Here is a 21,200-nt window from a genome sequence, read left to right as displayed (position 1 = left end):
TTTTTTTTGTGGGTGAGAGAGGTGGAAGTGGGCAGGTGAAAAGAATAAGTTGAATTAATCTATTATCTCCTAAATACAGAGTGCAACCCTGGCTGTCAACTTTCAAACTTAGCTTTTGATATATGTCATATGCAATGACTCAAATTTAGAAATCACAAATATTCCAATATAAATTTTGTTTTTAAACAGCGCCAAGTACAAACAACAGGAATGGAAGAATCAGCATGCTCTGCATCTGGCTTTTCAAATACCAAGGATTACCAATGGTCAACCCTAGGACAAGGTGTACTCACCACACCTTCTGTTTATTCTACCTCTGACTGGAATATAAGGCTCATTTTATTAATCTACAACTAATGCTCACAGCTCTGAAGTCAGCCACATCTGAATCACCATTTTCCTCTATTAGTAGCCAAAAAATAAAAGAGCAATAGAAGTTACTGTAGCGACTTTAAAATAAAAATTTCATTTAAAATTTTAATTGAAATGAATACTCAGACTACATAAGTATTTGGAAACTTATATTTCTAGTCTCTATACTCAGTACTGTATAATTAATAGCCTAAGAACATAAACAAGCCTAAAAAAGATGTCTTTAAATTTTTATGACTATTAAAAGTCTAATGGAAATAAATGCATATACCTCTATTTTTCCCATTGCTTTTTTTTTTTTTTTTTTAAGATTTTATTTATTTATTCATGAGAGACACAGAGAGAGAGGCAGAGACACAGGCAGAGGGAGAAGCAGGCTCCATGCAGGGAGCCCGATGTGGGACTCGATCCTGGGTCTCCAGGATCACGCCCTGGGCTGAAGTCAGCGCTAAACCGCTGAGCCATCCGGGTTGCTCTATTTTTCCCCATTATTGGTCATTTCATCCAATACCACAGCCATTGTCAACACTTTGCTAAATCCCTATGGTCTCTGTTATCTAATTAGAAAAGAAAGATAATGAGTATTCAGGATACTTAAGGTAATGAAGAAATACTAATTTTTATAGAAGACACATATTAATAGCCTTGAATGAATCACGATCTATGTATAATCCCAAAATGGACAAACCTTCCCTTAAAAATACTGTGTTTTAATCAAATTGAGCTCCCAAGTAAATCTGAAGATTTCTAATGTATTATCAAAATATGTACAAAGGGCAATAGTTGTGAAAAGACTTTTAGCAAGAGGATACACTAAATTTCATATCAGTAGTATCAGTAGACTACGCTTATCACTACAGCATTTTCCACATATAGCACACGGTGAATGACCACTGAAAAACGCAAGGGATTTCAGATAGTAAAACAGGTTAGAAGATAGCAGAGGGGATAAGGCAGCAAATCTTCAAATCATGGAGATTTAAATTCCTTAAGTTGGTATCTCAATTATAAGCACATCTAGAGCCCAAACCCCAAAACAAAATCTTTATAAATTCTGTGAATTTAAACTCATTTCTACTTAAACAAAAGCATAGTAGTTCTTAGCCTCTGGGCTAGTGCTACTTACTCCTTATTCTATGGTCCCAGTTCTTTTCTTTCCAGCCCTATTGAAAATGACTGACAAATTGCAAAGAGTTGAAATTTGAGTGAATTACCTCCATCTTCATTGATCCAGTAAAGAAAAAGATTCATAGTTCCAACTTCAGTTATCTGATTATCCTCTCCATAGAGCCACAGAACCTGCTGACAGCCGCTATCCATTGCTTCACATTGGGCAAAAAGTGATGAGCCATAATTCCTTTTAAGAAAGAGGAAACACTGATTATGAATATACTAGTCCCCCTATCTTCTTCTTTTTTTTAAAGTTTAACATTAAGTAGACTTTAATACAGAAAGCATTTGGTTTTTTTTTTTTTTCAATTTTTATTTATTTATGATAGTCACACAGAAAGAGAGAGAGGCAGAAACATAGGCAGAGGGAGAAGCAGGCTCCATGCACCGGGAGCCCGACGTGGGACTCGATCCCGGGTCTCCAGGATCACGCCCTGGGCCAAAGGCAGGCGCCAAACCGCTGCGCCACCCAGGGATTCCCCCCGCATCTTCTTGTACCAAAATCCTCAGGTCTTTGAGACACCTGGGTGGCTCAGTGTTTGAGCATCTTGCATGGGACATTAGCAAACAAGTCCAAACACTACCATATGACAAATGAGGGCTTGGAAAGAAACCCTAACCCCACCCTTGAATTATGTTAGCCCCAAACAAACATGCAGAAACAACTAAACATACAACAGCTACTACAAAGCATTAATGTCACCTTCCACAAAATACCCACGTTAGGCCTTTTAAAGTATCTTTTTTACATTTGGTCCAGACCAAACTGTCTAATTAAAAGTATAAGTTAAGCTCAAGAGCCACATTCACAGTGGCTGTCTGCCATTTTCATCTGCACAGCTTTGCTTCCCACTATATTCTCTTTACCTTTCCTTTGGAGCTGAGACATTCTGCTTGGGTTGACAGTCATGATACCTTGCCCTGCACAACTGAATTGAAGGGTGAGCATGTAACCTAAGCCGCTCATATAAGCCCCTCCTTGAGTTGTTCACTCATTCATTTTAATGTAGGGAACCTGAAGAAAGATGTTGTTTTACCCTCTGAGGGTAGTGGCAGCCTGTTTGCTAGGACATAAACCTGGAGTCTATTGTGTTCATGATCACTACCCTTAAGAGGAAAAAACATCTGAAGTAGGAGAGCTGTAGGCTAATGCACAGGCAGAAACTCTGACGAGAGAGAGGAGGAGGAGGGAAGCAGAAAGGAAAGAGCAAGAGACAGAGAAACAGGTTGAAGAGAAGGATGGTGGGTGAGCAGGACATGCACAAGGGCCAAAGAAACTTGGCAATGGTGATTTGAGCCCCTACCTAGCAGTCCACTGCTACTATCCCACTTACATGAGCCACTCAATCCCTTTTCTGTTTTAAGATAGTTTGAGTTTGTTTCTTTTTTTAAATATATTTTTATAGGGGGTCCCTGGGTGGCTCAGCGGTTTGGCGCCTGCCTTTGGCCCAGGGCGTGATCCTGGAGTCCCAGGATAGAGTCCAGCATCGGGCTCCCGGCATGGAGCCTGCTTCTCCCTCTGCCTGTATCTCTGCCTCTCTCTATGTCTATCATGAATGAATAAACCTTTAAAAAATAATAATAATAAATAAATATATTTTTATAGGGACGCCTGGGTGGCTCAGTGGTTGGGCACCTGCCTTGGGCTCAGGTCGTGATCCCAGGATCCGGGATCCGGGATCAAGTCCCGTATTGGGCTCCCTGCAAGGAGCCTCCTTCTCCCTCTGTCTATGTCTCTGCCTCTCTCTTAGCCTGTGTCTCTCATGAATAAATAAATAAATCTTAAAAATATATATATATTTATAATTTTTAGGTAATTGCTATACCCAATGTGGGGCTTGACCCCACAAACCCAAGAACCAGAGTTGCATGTTCCACAGACTAAACCATCCAGGCACCCCTTGAATTGGTTTTCTGACTTGCGACTCAAAAGAATACTAATAACTAAAACATTCTAGAAAAACTATGGGAAATAGGCATTATACTATGGCTATAGCAACCTGGGTCATAATGTCTATTCACATCAAGGTATTCTAAGATCCATAAAAAGACATTCAAAATGGGACACCTAGGTGACTCGGTTAGCTGAGTGTCCAAGGTATTTACCCAAAGGATACAAAAATAGGGCCAAGGGGCACATGCACTCCAATGTTTATAGCAGCAATGTCCAAAATAGCCAAAATATGGAGAGAGCCCAGATGTCCATCGACTGATGAATGGATAAAGAAGATATGGTGTATATACATGTGTACGTACACACACACACACACACACACACACACACACACACACACAGGAATATTACTCAGCCATCAAAAATAATGAAAATAATGAAATCTTACAATTTCATTTCTTATAATGAAAATAATGAATCTTACAATGACAACCAACTCAAACTATCTTAAAACAGAAAAGGGATTGAGTGGCTCATGTAAGTGGGATGGTTGGTACTAGATAGTATTACACTAAGTGAAATAAGTCAATCAGAGAAAGACAAATATCATAGGATTTCACTCATATGTAGAGTTTAAGAAACAAAACAAATGAACATTGGGGAAGGAAAGGAAAAATAAAATCAGATAAAAACAGAAAGGGAGGCAAACCATAAGAGACTTACCTATAGAGAACAAACAGGATTGCTGGAGGGGAGATGAGGGAGGATGGGGTAACCGAGTGATGGGCATTAAGGAGCGCATGTGATGTAATAAGCACTGAGTGTCTGTATGCAACTGATCAATCATTAAATTCTACCCCTGAAACCAATATTGCACTATATGTTAACCAACTTGAATTAAATAAAATTAATCAATTAATTAACTTAAAAAATTCTGACACTCTGGCTATACAGCAGACCAAAAAAAAGTCTCTAGCTGTGAGACCCAGAGAGTAGTAGTTGGTAAAGCTTAATTCAATTTGTGACCACAGGTGAGAACCACTGTGCTAGAACTCTCCCTTCAGCTGTGTGCCTTTCTGTTACTTTTCTCACATACAGATATAAAAGAATATTATCTCTGATGGCTTCAAAAAAGTGAAATCATCTTAGAATAAAGAAAATCTCTTCCTCAGATTTACTGAGAAAGCAGAAAGTTCTTGAGCTTAGGAGAATCAATAGCTATTTAATAAATGCCAGTTGATTACAGAGGTCCTAAAAAACTTAGAAGGTGACTATTAATTGGTTTAGAGAAGAAGCAATAATGAAATTTAAGCGGGCTGCCAAACGTCTTTGCCAACTAAATAGGTTGATATTAAATGCAGAATCCTGTGTTTCCCTTGCACTTATTCAGGTTGAAAGTACAGGGATAGACAGTTTTAGAACCTCTTGGAAACAACAGATAGATGGATTAAAAGTCCACCCTTTGGGTTACTGCCTTCCAACTTGCCATTTATGCTTTTATTTGTAAGATCCAATATTCTCTTCTCTAAGAGATTTCAAGCCAACTTCCATTGATCATGGTCCACTTCAGCCTAATGAGTCAAAGTATTAATTTTTTTATAATAGACTTTAAGATTTAATTTATTTATTCATGAGAGACAGAGAGGCAGAGACATAGAGGAAGAAGCCAGCTCCTCACAGGGAGCCCGATGTGTGGGACTTGATCCCCAGACCCGGGATCATGCCCTGAGCCAAAGTCAGATGGCCAACCGCTGAGCTACCAGGCGTCCCTAGACTTTATTTTTTAAAGCAATTTTAGGTTTACAGAAGAAGTGAGCAAAAAGAGTTCCCATATGCCCTCTCACCCACTTCAGTTTCCCTTACTAACTTCCTGTATTGAATAAGTACACTTGTTCTGATGTGAACTGTTGTTGACTGATGAGCCAACACTGATACACTAATACTAATGGAAGTCCATAGTAACTTTAGGGTTCACTCTTCATATTGTATAGAAAATATCAGTTTTTAATTGGCCTTCAGGGATCCCTGGGTGGCGCAGCGGTTTGGCGCCTGCCTTTGGCCCAGGGCGCGATCCTGGAGACCCGGGATCGAATCCCACGTCGGACTCCCGGTATATGGAGCCTGCTTCTCCCTCTGCCTGTGTCTCAGCCTCTCTTTCTCACTCTCTCTCTCTGTGACTATCATAAGTAAATTTAAAAAAAATTTAATTGGCCTTCAGTGATCATGTATTCTGTGATACTGCATTATGTCATCTTTCTAGTAACAATCTATCCCCAATACTAAAAAGATTTCCTTGCAATTTTTCAATGTCCCCATGTTATCTTTACCCTGGGCAGGTAGGGGGAGCTAGAAAGCAAGATTTAAAGAGGAAAAACTAGCTTATTATTACCTCTTCATCAAGACTGACTTAGTGTAACATGAACTCTAGGGGAAGTTCTAACAAAGTGATACACATGGTGGGCAGGGGTGCATATGCTCTGTGAAGAAGTCTGAACAAGTGAAAAAGATACCAAGAGAATAAACAAAAGTAGTTGTTTCAACCTGACTAGCATCAAATGTAGTCAGGAAGGAATGGTATACACCAAAAGGGGAAAAAAAAAAAAAGGGATTTCTTGGTATAATGGATTTCATTAGGATTTCTCTAGCCATTGAGAGACTGCAGCTGCTAAATGTATAGGGAGTACAGGACATAAATTTCCTAACTTTTTTTTTTTTTTTAAAGAAAAAGAAAATACAGAAGGATACAGAGGGTTCAAAGCCAGTTGTCAACATCTCTCTCACAGCACATCGCTGGACACTTCCAGAGCTCCCTGAATCTACAAGTTTTCCCCAAGCCCAAAAGTTGCCATCATATCACCTCCCAGGACTGCTGCTGCCTGAGTATGTGATACACATCAGCACTTAACGTATACAAAGGAAGAGCTCACACCGGTTAATCCGGCTATTCTTGTTCACCCATAGGGGCATTCTCATATCACGGCCAAGTCCACCCCTGAAATTGTCTAACACTTTTCAAATGCTCTTTTATTTCCAGCCAGCTACATATGGCCAATGAAACCGGCCTGACAGAGCCAAAGCAGGGTTGTCCCTCAGCCAGCTGGCAGCAGGTATGGCTACAATCTGTGGCAATGAAGACAGCACTTGAGTGAAGCGGGCACCTTCCCCAGACAGGACTCCTCGGAGCCAACTGAGAGCCTCCATCCCAGCACCAGATGCTCTTTACGGGCACCTGCCTGCCTGCAGCCAGAGCACCAGCCTCCAGGGGCAGTGCATTCAAAGCACTGTTATTCTTGCTTTAGTTATTTTAGTTCTTGCCTCTGTAGAGCATTTGATGGTTCTCCCTTATAAAGGGCCATGGGTTATCCCTTGAACTAGCACAATTTTTAAAAAAATTTTATTTATTAAGAGAAGAGAGAGAGAGAAAGAGAGAGCGTGCACATGTGCACAGCAGGGAGGAGGAGCAGGAGAAGCAGACTCTCGGCTGAGCAGCAGCCCAACATGGGGTGTGATCTCAGGACCCCGGGATCATGACCTGAGCCAAAGGCAGACGCTTAACCTACTGAGCCACCTAGGTGCCCCGGAACTAGCACAATTTAACACTGAAAAGTAAACACAAAACAAAAAAAAAAAGGCACTTCAACTTGAATATTATCATACATACTCAGACTGATTTGAGATGGCAATAACTCAGTGGCTGTGAAGGACTCTTTTCTTTAGACAGAAACACAGACTCACTTACCCTCCCATCTTGCAGTCTCCAGTCCCACCTTTCCAGGCTCTCACATACTTCGGATTGGCCCACAGGGACACTGGCTTAAAGGTTCCACTTGAAAAATAAGGCCCCACTGGGCTCAGGATTACAAAGAGCAGGGCTTTGGTAGGCTTCTTGACTCCAAGAGAAGGCTGCGATAGAGAAAAGTACACACAACTGTTAATTTAAATGTAGACACCAAATTCTAGAATAGATCTGTAACTGTCTCCCAGAGGGGCCGTCTAAAGCACAGGAGCTGTTACTTCTAAAGCTAAGTTACACAAAGCCAGATGGTCTTTTAAGAAAACACAAAGAATGGAGTGCTGAGGTTTCATTTTGCTTTGCCTTCTTAGTTATGATTTTAGGGGAAAGGCAAATTTGTCAAAATTTGTTGTTAGTAGGGCTTTGAGAGGAGAAATATATTTTTGACAACTAGCTATATAACACTTTGCAATGTTGCATTGATTGGGAATTGAGAAGGGAAAGAACGCAGACATGATTTTAGTCTTTGGAGAGGAAATGTAATATTTGCTTTTCCAACTTCCCCTTCTGTGTTCACAGATTACTAACCACTCTAAGACATGCCCGGGGCCTCCAGCAGGTGGTGGGTAGAGGTGAGTGTGCCATTACCACACCTGGCTGTCACACAGAGCAGACAACAAGAGTGTGGCTTCACTAGAGGCAAAGATACCAGATGAGATAAATATCCCCCAAAAAGCCAGAGCGTAAAGGACTCAGGAACTTATATCATGATGACAAAGATAGAAAACGGTCTTTCCAGGGTACTTGGGTGGCTCAGTGTTTGAGCATTTGCCTTTGCATCAGGGTGTGATTCTGGGATGGAGTCCCACATCAGGCTCCGCACAAGAAACCTGCTTCTCCCTCTGCCTAGGTTTCTGTCTCTTTTTGTGTCGCTCATGAATAAATAAAGAAAATCTTAAAAAAAAAAAAAAAGAAAGAAAATGGTCTTTCCCACAAACACTGGGAAATCATAAGCCAACAACGCAAAACTTGTTTTTGTCTCCTGCACAGAAAGAGTTACAAGTAATTAGTCAGTTGCTTACTGAGGGGGAAAACTTAAAAGTCTGAAAGTTTTGAGGGCTATATATTGTAAAGGCAAAAAAGGTCACTGGGCTATTCTATGCGATTCAAGACCATCAGGAATAAGAAAATAGGACTATTACAATGAGAGTCTCAGGATATAAAATGCTTATGTCCAGTCTTCACTAGAGTCCTTTCTGAGTAGATGGAGGTAAGAGTCAGTCATGGTAAGAATAAGAAGAGGAACGCCTGCGTGGCTTAGCGGTTAAGCCTCTGACTTCAGCTCAGGGCATGATCCTGGGTCCCAGGAATGGAGTCCCACATCTGGCTCCCTGCATGGAGCCTGCTTCTCGCTCTGCCTGTGTCTCTACCCCTCTCTGTGTGTCTCTCATGGATAAATAAATAAAATCTTTAAAAAAAAAAAAAAAAAAAAAGAATAAGAAGAGACTCAACTCCAGTTGATTTTGTGGCTTTGTTTGATGAACTGGCTAAAAGTGAGTCTAGGAACATTTTTTTCCCCCTCAATTTCATTATATCTCCCCTCTACTACCCATTGGCCCAAGGTCCCTCACTCACTACTTATCCTCAGATCATCAAAAATCAGGTAGGTAAAATATTCATGGGCATAAAAAATGTGTTTGTATATGTGCACATTGATACCATCTGAAAGGCTGCAACTCTCAGAAAATGGGAAGATGATTCCATTTGCATTCCATGGGGCCATGAGACCAAGAAAGGCTTGGATAGCCAGAGTCAGCAAGCAACGACGGGTTTTGGTTTTTTACTTGTTTAGATTTGTTCTTAGTTAGGGTTGGACAGGACTTCCCTACCAGTAAAGAATGAAAAGTCTTAAAGCTTCATTTGCCTATTTTTGATTTTATTGTTTGGGAAAGAGAACATTAGAAAAATACATTCCTGTCTTTCTTCCCAGCTTTGATAAAAATTGACCAACTTATCTCCACACTTTTATGTGCCTATCAGTTAAGTAAATACAACGATACTTTCATATCAGAGGAGCTTTGAAGCATAACACTTAAAAAGAAAATGTTTATGGACTCTTATAGGGAGTAATAAAGAGAAGCTTCCCAAGATAACTTAGAAATACAATCTGCAGGACAAAGCCTCAGTAATTTATCTAGCTTCTAAGTTTCTGAGTAAAATTGCTTATTTGTGGACAAACTCATAAGTATCTAATTAGATACCACACAAATGTCTGGATTTTTATGCACTCTGAACTCATGTATTTTTCACAACCTGCATTATACTAAAAGCAAGAACTCGTCATCATGGAAATTTTGTTGTGGGATAAATTTCCTCTTACTCATTTCCTTCCCCAACTTTAATTGACAGGTAAACTGGCATTTATTCCACTAGGTGGTGGTATAGAGAGCGCAGATGGAAAACTGAATAATCTTTGCATTATATCTCTGGGGGGGGGGGGGCCGGGGGGCGCGGGGGGGGGGGGGGGAGCAAACTCTTATGTAACACTTTTATTCTTAGCAAGCAGGTAAATAATAGACGAGAATTTTTCAATGCAAAGAAAAAACATGTTTATGTGTACTAACACTTTATTTTCCGAAATTTAAGCAAAGCTAACTCACAGTTTGTCTGTGTTTTTCAAGTAGTTCAAGGACTATTGTGGATCATAGCTTGGTCACCTTCATCTTTAAATGATTACTTATATCGATCATCTTCTCATGAAAAGAATGCTGTGACTTTTCTGCAAATTGTCACATTGCTTCAAGAGTGAAAATATATAAAAGGCAACTGCATCAGGAAGGGAGCTTGGGCATTGGGTCTGTTTCTAGCCTCAGGAACCATTATCTGTTTTGTCTTAATTCTCCTTTCTATCCTGGAAAGCAATTTAAATTCTGTGCTACTGCTACAATTAAGAGTAATTTCTGGGATCCCTGGGTGGCGCAGCGGTTTAGCGCCTGCCTTTGGCCCAGGGCGTGATCCTGGAGACCCGGGATCGAATCCCACGTCGGGCTCCCGGTGCATGGAGCCTGCTTCTCCCTCTGCCTGTGTCTCTGCCTCTCTCTCTCTCTCTATCATAAATAAATAAAAATTTAAAAAAAAAGAGTAATTTCTTCTACAATATTAATTACATGGCAGGAAACATACTGCTATGATGACATAGGCTTCTGTTCTACATAAAGAGAAAATATGAACATCTGATAAGTTGTGTAAATCAGTTTCAACAAGTCTCATTTCCTTATGAACATTTTTTTATTCCTTTTTCTAGTTTCCTGGGTTATTTCAATATAAAAGGAATTGAAGAGGGTTTTAAAAAAACAACCATGGAAAACAAGGAATATAAAATCTCACAGATGCAAAGTATACAACTTAAGAGAGCACATTGACTTAACTTGAAATTCTGATGTGTACAAAAAGATACTAATCTTACTTATATTGTACCTCACAAATACATATATAAAGGTATTAAGTACATGTATATTTTGCACAAAATAACAAGACAGTTGGGTGCGATGGAAAATAAAGTGATGTGGTCCAGTGAAAATCACTTCTGAGTCAGTCAGAAAATTAATGTATAAAAAGGCAGAATTTTAGAGATTATATGAAAGATCACACAAAGTGTTCCAGGAGCTGAGAAAGGTACTATTAGTCCTTGTTGTGGCATGGGAAGCAGAGAAGCACAGTGGTGGTGTGGAGGCCTGAGAAAAATTCTGTTTAATTAAGCAAGACAAATATGGGACAGAAGAAATAAGATAATTGGGAATGACAGGAACGTTTTTCAGAAAGAGTGACATGACTTTTTTATTATTTCAAAAAGAGGAGAGGAGAAAACAAAGAATACTGTACTGAGAGACACCATATATGGAGAGGGCCAGGGGTCCATGCAAGGCCTTGAGTGTGTGAGCCACAAAAGGCAGGAATAATAAATTCATGCAATTTTTGTAGGAAAAACTAGTTGGTTTGGTGAAATATTTAAAAACCCTCAATAATTATAGTTTTTGACTTTGAAGACCTTTCACAGTTGTTATATTACCAAATCCAACAAGCCAGGAAGCTAAGGGTTATCATTCCTATTTTTACGTTGAAGAAACTGAAGCTCCAAACAAATGATTTGTCCAAAGTTTCAGTTATTGAGCTCTAGATCTTCTCTTAATCCAGGCCTTTTTTAATATCAAAGTTTCAAACAGTAAGAGAAGTACCCAACATTTCTTACTCTGGAAAGAGTTCAAGCTGGGGCATCACTTCCTTCTACCACAGCCTTAAGCACAGCCTTCACACTCTACGTACCCCAAGCTCAAACCTCATCATTTTCCTGCCTCTTCATCTTTTCCTGAACTACTCCCCCTGCCTGAAACACTATCCTTGTCCCCTGTTATGGACTGAAATGTGTCTACCCACAGCATTTACATGCTGAAGCCTCAACCCCTCATGTGACTACATTTGTAGCTAAAGTTTTTAAGGAGGTCATTAAGGTCAAATGAGGTCAAAAGGGTGAGGCCCTAATCCAACAGGACTGGTGTCCTTATAAGAGGAAGAGACATCCGAGCAAGAGCTCTGAACTTGCTCTCCAATTCAGTCTCTCCACACACAGAGAAGGCTCTTTGAGGACACAGCAAGGTGGACATCTACAGGGAAACCTTGCCAGAAACTAATCCTGCTGGCACTATGATCTTGGGCTTCCAGCCTCCAGCATTGTGAGAAAATAAATGCTAGTGTTTAGGACATTCAATCTGTGGTATTCTGTTATGGCAGCCAGAGCTAAGACCCCCCCCCCCCCTTCTAAGTAATATACTTCAATCTCGATTTAAATGTCATTCCAGAAAATGAGCCCTCTTCACAAAGTTCGGTGCTTGTGTTATAGGCTATTACAGCATCCTGCACTTCTGTGCATTTAGATAAGATGTCTATCACGCTTTCTTAACAAATATTTAATTCTTTACCTCTTGCTAATCTCTACACTCCATGAAGTGCAAGGCCATCTTTGTCCCCTACACAGAACATTGTGTGTTGGTTATACCAGGTTTGCTATATATTTGTTGAATGACTCTTCATCTTAGTAAGAAGTTGTTTATAGAAAGGAGCTGTGAAAACAACCTAGATGACTTATTTGCCATATTTGAGCTACTTTGATTTAAAAAAAAAAAATGATGCTAATCCTATATCACACTGACACTACAGAGAAAATGTTCCTTTGTCCCCTGCCTTATTTTCTTCAGTGCTGACCTCTAAGCTAACAGAAATCATATGGAGACATTCAAAGAATATCATGAGAGAAGCTAATGTCCAGAATTTTCTGAGGCTGTAAAATGGGTAGGGGATCGCAGGCCTTTCAAAGAGAAAGACAGTATATATTTAACACTTGACAAAAGAAAGGCTAGTACTCTTTTTTAGCTTTTAATAAGAATGACCATAAAATTTAGAAAACACATAGTTAAAAGAAAACTAAAGATAAGGAGAAAAGAACACCTACCTGTCTTGTCTAAGGTTATATAAATGCAGTGATAGTAACTGCTTACAGCATCGATGCAAGAATTAAGTTAAACTGTGGAAAGCACCCAGTACACCTCTTTTTCAAGCATTCAACAAATAGCAATTATTATTGTTTTTATAAATACTCACTTATAATAGTAACAGTGGTAAATAAATTTAGTATGAAACAACATGCAAAACACGAAGGTGACATTAGGAGGACTATAGATGGGACCATGGAACTTACATTCAACACTCAATGTTGAAATTGTGGGAAATGAGAGAGCTTGGGAAAAAGACAAGATTATTATATCAATACCCTGGGAAATACAGCTTGGTATATCTGAAATCAACCCTAAATAGAAATTTTAGCATGGATTATTAAACAAGTGGTTAAAAAAACTTGATAGGGAAGTACCCAGAAGAGCCAGAATGAGTCACTCTTAGAAAAAGCATGCTTCATTTCCCTTTCTGAAATGACTAGATCAAGGGTCAGCAAACTTTAGCCTGCTTCCTGTTTTTTTTTTTTTTTTAAGTCTTATTGGAATACGTGCATTCATGCATTTATGTGTTGCCTATTGAGGTTTTTGTGCTACAAAGCAGAGATGAGTAGCTGCCTGGCTTCACAGGAAAAGTTTGCTGACCCGTTCTCTAAAGGATAGGAAAATGCTCCTGTAGCATTTTCCTTATATCAAGAATGGTCTCAAAACCAAGATCTCCTCACTGACCTAGCCTCAGGACTCAGATTTGACTTTGTGATTCCATCTAGTTTTGTTCAATTGACTGGGCCAAGCACAAAATGGGCCTGGAATAGAGAGACAACTTAGACCAACAGAGGGAGCTGACAACTGCAATGAAGATGCTCCTCAAATAGGCAGGTCCCAACCCAGCTGACCAAGTTGAGATCCTGAGTGGACTGATGCAAGGGAGAGGAGGTTCCACTCAAGGAAGCCCTAAGAACTAACTGTTTGAAACAGATGCACTCTACTTCTGTCAACTTCATCTAGTCACACATTACTGCCTGCCTATATAGTCACCCTCAGAAGTAGAACCATGTCAGAAGTAGAGCTTGGGAAATCTTTTAAATATTTTATTAATTTTCCCTTTCCTCTGGATCATTTCACCAGCTTAGAAATATGCCATAGTATCTCCCATCTAAAACAAACACATTCCCTTTACCACATGTCCCACTCCAGAACAACATTTTACCAAGAACCTTCACGTTGCCAAATCTAATGGTCAGTTCTTGGGCCTCACCTCTCTGGTCCTGTGGGCAGGATATGCCACAACTGATCACTGCTTCCACATCCTTTATTTGGCATCTGATACACCAAGCCCTCTTTATTTTTCTTTCTACCTTATAGGTTGCTACTTCTCAGACTTCTTAGCTGATTCCTTTTGATCTCCCTTCTTTCTAAATGCTGGCCTGCCCCAGGGCTTAGTCCTCACCTTCTTTTCATCAGTACCTAGAATTCTTCACTTCATAACTTCGCTCAGACCTTTGACTCTAAAGGTATTATATGTTAAACACTAGAATGTGTTAAATTCCAAACCCTCCTCTGAATTCCAGACTTGTAGATCTAGAATTTAATCTAGAATTTATCAACTTAAGCTGATAACTCAAGCTTAAGTTACCATGCCCAAAACTGAACTCTAGCTTCTACCCATTACTGCTCCAACAAATATGCAAGAAAAACCTTTTCCCTCACTCTTCCCCATCCAACAAATGGTCACTTATCCAGGTGCTCTGGCCCTGGAAAGGAAAACTTGACCTTTCTCCTTTCATATTCAGATCCAAACTGTCAGAAAATTTTGTGAGTTGCAATAAGTATCTTTGAATATACATCTTCATGTGAACTAGGGGGAATACGTCTACAACATGAATTCCTTGAAGAAAGTCTGCATTTTCAAGATTCCCAAATGTAACTGTCTCATTTTATTCAATTTACTAATTATTCTTATGTTTGTTATATAAACATAATGGTTGCATAAATTCTGCAACCTTATTTCATTAATTCTAAGATGTCTGTTTTTTCTCACATTTAACATGTCTGAAATCCAGACTTAGCATTTTTACAATTACTATTGGCTAAGTAGTCCTCACGGCAGAGCTGGCATCACCAGACTCGGAATTAGCTGTTCATACTGATAGTACTTCCAATGGCTTATGGCCATTGGTGATGCCATACATGTTGAGTTTGCCATTTAAAATCTCTTTAAAAAGTTACAGTAAGATTTGGCACTGAAAAGAAAAATTACTGCATAGAAAGCTGCAAAAACAGGAGCAGGACATGTATTTGGTATTAGTCAAATAATGTTTGTAGTAACCTTGAACAAATGCAACTGAATATTTTCCTGCAAAGCATCAACCAGTCTTCTCATGAGACCTCTGGCAGAAGAAATCCATATGAATATAAAGCTGTGTTCACTTTTATTAAGATACATGCAAAGCTAAAAATGCCTATCACAAGCTGAGCAGTATAAATGATGGCAGGAAGAATTGCAGATGTCCTCTGAAAACACCCATTAAAAAAAAAAAAAAGCTAGTATGAGTAATTCATCAATCAGGATTGTTAGGAAAGTAATACATCATAGTTTGGCGATGCTTTTCCATTTTGGTGCATAAAACAATTTGTTACTTATAATTTCTGGTACCCTATATTCAACTAAGTGGTAAATATGTATGAATGAGTACCTTACAGCTAAGAAAATGGGTACAATCGAGGTAGATCTGTATGCACTGATGTGGAAGGATCTTTAAGACAAATTCGAATGCAAATTAGTAATACAAAAAAATTGTTCACAGTATGGCTGCCATTTGTGTAAAAAAAAAAAAAAAAGAAGACAAACACAAATGTAGAGAGAAAGAGAGAAAAGGTACATTTGGGGAGCCAAAAACAGGCTTCATCTATGGAAACTTAACATATCAACAGCTGGCACTATAAATCAGGGAAGAAAGGCTAGTCCACTCAATAAATAGTAATAATGTGGTATCCATATGGAGAAAAGGAAAACTGAATCCTTCATACAAAGTTTGCTTCCAAATGGATTTATTTTTTTTTAAGATTTTATTTATTTATTCATGAAAGACACACAGAGAGAGAAGCAGAGACATAGGCAGAGGGAGAAGCAGGCCCCTCAGGGGGAGCCCAACACGGGACTCAATCCCCAGATTCTGGGTTCATGATCTGAGCCAAAGGTAGACGCTCAACCACTGAGCCACCCAGGCATTCCCAAATGAATTTCACTTAAATGACAAAGCAAAACTCCAAAACAGAAGTATAACCTCAGAGTAAGGAAGAATTTCTTTAAAACACATAAAACCCACAAAATATATAGAAAAAAATAAATTCAGTTACATTAAAAATAAATACTTCTTTTTTGTTAAAGATTTATTATTTTGGAAAGAGGGGAGGGGGTAAAGGCAGAGACAGAACTTCAAACAGACTCTGTACTGAGCATGGAACCCGCTGTGGTACTTGATCCCATGACCCTGAGATCATGACCTGAGCAGAAACCAATAGCTGGATGTTCAAGTGACTGAGCCACCCAGGTGCCCCAATACTGCCATTCTCTAAAAGATACCAGTAAGACTGAAAAAGACTAGACACAAAAGCAAGCCACAGACTGGAACACTATTTGCAATACGTTTATCTGACAAAGGATGTGTCACAGAATGGAAAGTTACTTTGTGAAATGTATCTCTGACAAAAGATTTATATCTAGAATATAAAAAGAAAAAAATTAAAAAGACAAATCATTTTTTAATGGCAAAAGACTTGCAAAAATACTTCCTAAAAGGATTTTCTTTTCTTTTTTTTTTTTTTTTTTAAGATTTTATTTATTTATGAGAAACACAGAAAGAGAGGCAGAGACACAGGCAGAGGGAGGAGAAGCAGGCTCCATGCAAAGGAGCCCAATGCGGAACTCGATCCCAGGAATCCGGGATCACACCCTGAGCCAAAGGCAGATGCTCAAACCTCTGAGCCACCCAGGCTACCCAAAAAGGATTTTTAATAGGCAACAAACATATGAAAAGGTGCTCAACATAATTTGTCCTCAGGGAAATAAAAATTAAAACAATAAGACTACATATATTCGAATGGGTAAAATTAACAAGATATTACCAGTGTTAGCAAGGATATGAAGCAAATAGAATTTTCATACATTGCTGATGGAAGAATAAACTAGTATAAGCATTTTAGAATCTGTTTTGCAGTATCTAAAGCAAAACACACATATATCCTTCTATTCAATTTAACTCCTAAGTACCAAAGAGAAGTACATATGTCCATCAGAAGACATGTGCACAGATTTATAATAGCCAAAACTCAAATATATCGATTGTCCATCCATAATAAAATCATCCCATATTTGGGGGTAGGAGATAAAAGGAAGAGAGAATAAAGAATGAACTATGGAATACTACTCCCAGTTGATTCTGGGGAGAGAAGAGGAATCAAGAAAGAAATATTTCAGAAAGGGTAATATTTCAAAAATATTTTAATGGCATTAGTCATTTTCTAATCCCAACTGTATTAGTCATATTCTAATGTTAACTGGGTGTTGGTTGCACAGACTTTTGTATTTATTATTTTCTTTAAATTCTGTGTGTATATGTGAATGTGTGTGTAAAAATCTTTGAGTCTGGGAACCTGAGCAAAGAACTATTGCCAGTTTCGTAAAAGAAGGATAATATTTAATGTACAAACACAAGTACGCACGTAAAAGTATGAATATATACCTCTGGAAGGATGTAAGAAAAGCTGGCAACAGAAATTGTTTGGAAGGAGGCCAATTGTGGAACTCTGGATGAGAATGAGAGTGGAGAGGAAGCTTTCCAACTCAAATACCTTTGGTAATATTTGAGCTTGTTACCAGATAGTTTTCCCTCCCCTAAATCGCTCCTCTAAAATCCCAGAAAACTACTCTTGTGCACTGTTAGTAGGAATGTAAATTAGTGCAGCCACTATGGAAAACAAGTATGGAGACTCTCGGACAAATTAAAAATACAACTACCATATGATCCAGCAATTCCACTTCTGGGTACTTATCCAAAGAAAACAAAAACACGAACTCAAAAAGATATCTGCAACCCTATGCTTAATGCACATTATTTACAATAGCCAAGACACAGAAACAACCTAAATGTCCACTGATGGATGAATGAATAAAGAAAATGTAGTATACACATACAATGGCATACTACTTGGTCATGAAAAAAGAAGGAATCCAGCCTTGCAACATGGATAGACCTTGAGGGTATTATGCTAAGTGAAATAATTCAGACTGAGAAAGACAAACACTGAATGATCTCACTTCTATTTAGAATCTAAAACAAAAATGAAAACACACACAAAACAAGCTCATTTATACATTTATACAGAGAACAGATTGGTGGTTGCCAGAGGCAGGTGGTAAGGGATGGGAGAAATAGGTGAAGGGGATCAAAATGTACAAACATCTAGGTACAAAATAAGTCCTGGGGAGGTAACATACAGCATGTTGACTATAGATAGTAATACCATATTGTACATTTGAAAGTTGCTAAGAAGAGTAAATCTTTTAAGTTGTCATAAAAAAAAATTTTTGTAACTACATATGTAACTAGACTTATTGTGGTGGTCAATTTGCAATATATGCAAGTATTAGATTATTATGTTCTATACCTGACAGTTATACCTGAATTTTAAAAAATTTGTAATAAAAATAAAATCCCAGAAATAGACTGACAAGTTTGCATGTGAAAACTGATATTCCTAAACTTGGAAGTATTATAACTGAACATAAGATGTTGGTGTGTGTTCTATAACATGTGTATGTATTGAATGATAGTGTTTATGTAATACAAAATATATATTATAATATCTGGAGTGGTTGGATCAAATACAATGGATAGCAGGAAAGCTGTTAGAGAAGGAAAGGAAATCGACACAAAGGTGGACCAATATTAGACAAGATGGGAAAGATCTTAGGAGTCTGGTCTACTACCTTTCCACACTGACCGCTGTTACTGAGCCACACTCCACATCTCTGCAGCATGGACCTCCCTCTGTCAGGATTGTCAGTACACATTCATTTTGTGGGTTTCTTTTATGAAAAGGGACTACTGCACCAGATACTGAGTTCCCTGAGAGCAGAAATGGGGCTTTTGCACAGCACTGTGTCCCTAGACTCCGCCCCACAGGCTAAGAGTACAGGGGTTCTTATTGCATTTCTTTGGGGCTGTTTCCTCATTTCAAAAATGGTATTAGCAGCTCCTACTCACACACACCATGCCTGATATTTAGGAGAGCTTCATAATGCTAAGGGCTGGCAACAGCATCAGACAAGCGACTATATTTCATCAAAAAGAACCAGGACTTCCCTGAAAAGCAGAACTTTCCTGGATTGTGAAAGTAAGACAGGCCAAGCACATCCTGCTGGGAAACACTAACTCTTTCAAGAATTCTCTGAGTTGTATATTGTCAATGCTCCCTGCAGTATTATATAAGGTAGCAGGGAAATGGAATCCCAGGAAGGGAACTGGGGCGAGTGTGGCAGGTGTCCAGCTTGGAGAACTTTCCAGCAGTCAGATGTTATGGACTGGATATACATATAGTAACCTACACAGAAATGAAAAACAATGTGCCTTGGGGACACATTAGGATATGTAAGAATTATAGAACAAAACCATCTGTAGAAATTAAAATGCCAGGCATATAATAAGAGATACACTTAAAAACACAAACTGAAAGAATATTCATTTAATACATGAGATGATTTCCAGGGAGGGGAGGAGGAGATGAGAATAGAGTAGGGAATGAAGATGGAAGGGAATAAGGAAACATAGAGCAGAACATCAGCGTCCATGATGGGAAGTGCTGTGAACTGAGAGGTAGTAACCAGCTGCACCACAACTCCAAGAGTAAAACTGAAGACAACAACAATCATCCCGTATGATAAGGATGAAACGGACAAGAACAGCCTCGAGAGGCTGCCCATTGGCAGCAGTGGATGGTAGCTGATAATAACAAGCTGATTATCACAGGCTACCATCAATGCAAATAAGCTGGATCTCTAAAAACAAACTCAAGGTCTGAAGATACTTAGATGGGGCTGAAAACAACTGAAACATGTTAACAGGGTTATACAAATGAGAGTTTAATGTTGTTTATAAGCAGCCAAATGAATGAAGGAATCTGTATCTATATAGATCTATATCTATCTCAAATAGGATTGCAAAAGAATACATTAAAAGTGTGAGCAAGGGGCACCTAGATGGCTCAGTTGGTTAAACGTCTGCCTCTGGCTCAGGTCATGATCCTGGGGTTCTAGGATTGAGCTTTGTGTCTGGGTCCCTGCTTGCCAGGGAGCCTGCTTCTCTCTCCCTCTGCCAGCCGCTCCCCCTGCTTGTGCTCACTCTTTCTCTGTCAAATAAATAAAATCTTTTTAATAAGTAAATAAAGTGTGGACAAAACAAGTTATATGATCACAAATTGCTGCTATACCTAGTTTTCAAATCTGTTCAGATTCTTTCATTTATAGAGGCTAATTGTGGAGAGAAAAGAAGATATAAGATGTATGAGCATAAATAAAGACAGTGAATAAAGGGAATTCTTTTCATGGGAACTGTTATTATTATACGTTACATTATATGTGTAATATAAAGATTTTACAAGGTGATAAAAGGAAAAGAAAGACATGTCTATGAAATTTATGTCCTTAAGCTCCCTCTGCAGTGAACCAGAAACCAAGGAGTGGACCATTTGGCAGCAGGAGTTTTATAAATGCGAGCTCTAATGAAAACGTCATCCTGAAAGATTTCCAGAAGTTGTGAATGGGGAAACTGTTTATGTGAAGTGATTGAAAATGTTCTGCACTGTTAAGATTGTATTCTGTGCATCTGAGGTTGGAATTAACCAAAAGCAGACTGCTTCTCTAGTTGAGCTCAACTCCAGAAGTTTATTTGGGGCGGTCTGAATGTAGAAGCCTGAGTTAACTGAATAGGACAGATTTATCACCTTCCACATAAGCCAAGGTTAGTTTGTCTAGGAATACAGAAAAAGTCAAATCTGCTGGTAGCTTGCAGATCTGTAGCAGTCAGCCAGGGACGTATCAAAGGGGCAGGGTGGGCTGACTTGGAGACCATCAGATGCAACCTTTCTCTGTGACACTGATTCTCAGTCCTGCTATTATTCAGTGTTTTAATTATCTCCAGTGGGATGAGAAGACCCTGAGCAAAACTGGAAGAGTGAAAGGCCGAGAGCCATGATCACACAAGAGGATTTCAGAGTCTCTGTGGTTGTGCTTATTTTGCTATAGACTATGGTCAAAGCACCTGTAACACTTACTAGAATCACTGAGGAAATAAAGCCTGTGTCTGTTTGTATGTCTATATAATTGTACTTGCTTGGAGTTACTAAATAGAATGAAGTTGCATAAAACATGTTAAAATCAGCAAAACCCAGCTTCCAAAGATATAAGGTTGTTCGGTACCCAGTATTGAGCCTGACAGCCATATAATTTTAGCTTCTTGTCTGATAA

At 39.0% G+C, this 21,200-nt stretch overlaps 1 protein-coding gene across 4 annotated transcripts in view; it reads right to left on the bottom strand.

Moving 5' to 3' along the window:
* Window positions 1–21,200, bottom strand: part of BCAT1 (branched chain amino acid transaminase 1) — a 107,394-nt gene that overhangs the window by 22,442 nt on the left and 63,752 nt on the right. For all 4 annotated transcript variants that reach the window (XM_025455388.3, XM_049102765.1, XM_025455387.3 and 1 more), the window contains 2 exons: window positions 7,176–7,339; window positions 1,587–1,729 (listed from right to left, as the gene is read on the bottom strand). In XM_025455388.3, coding sequence (XP_025311173.2) covers window positions 1,587–1,729; window positions 7,176–7,339 — 307 coding nt within the window. The remainder of the gene's footprint in view (window positions 1–1,586; window positions 1,730–7,175; window positions 7,340–21,200) is intronic.

Source organism: Canis lupus, chromosome 27 (assembly GCF_003254725.2).
Source record: "Canis lupus dingo isolate Sandy chromosome 27, ASM325472v2, whole genome shotgun sequence".
Lineage (NCBI taxonomy): Eukaryota > Metazoa > Chordata > Mammalia > Carnivora > Canidae > Canis > Canis lupus.
The sequence above is the reverse complement of the archived record's forward strand: the minus strand, read 5'-3'. Positions and strand labels throughout refer to the sequence as shown.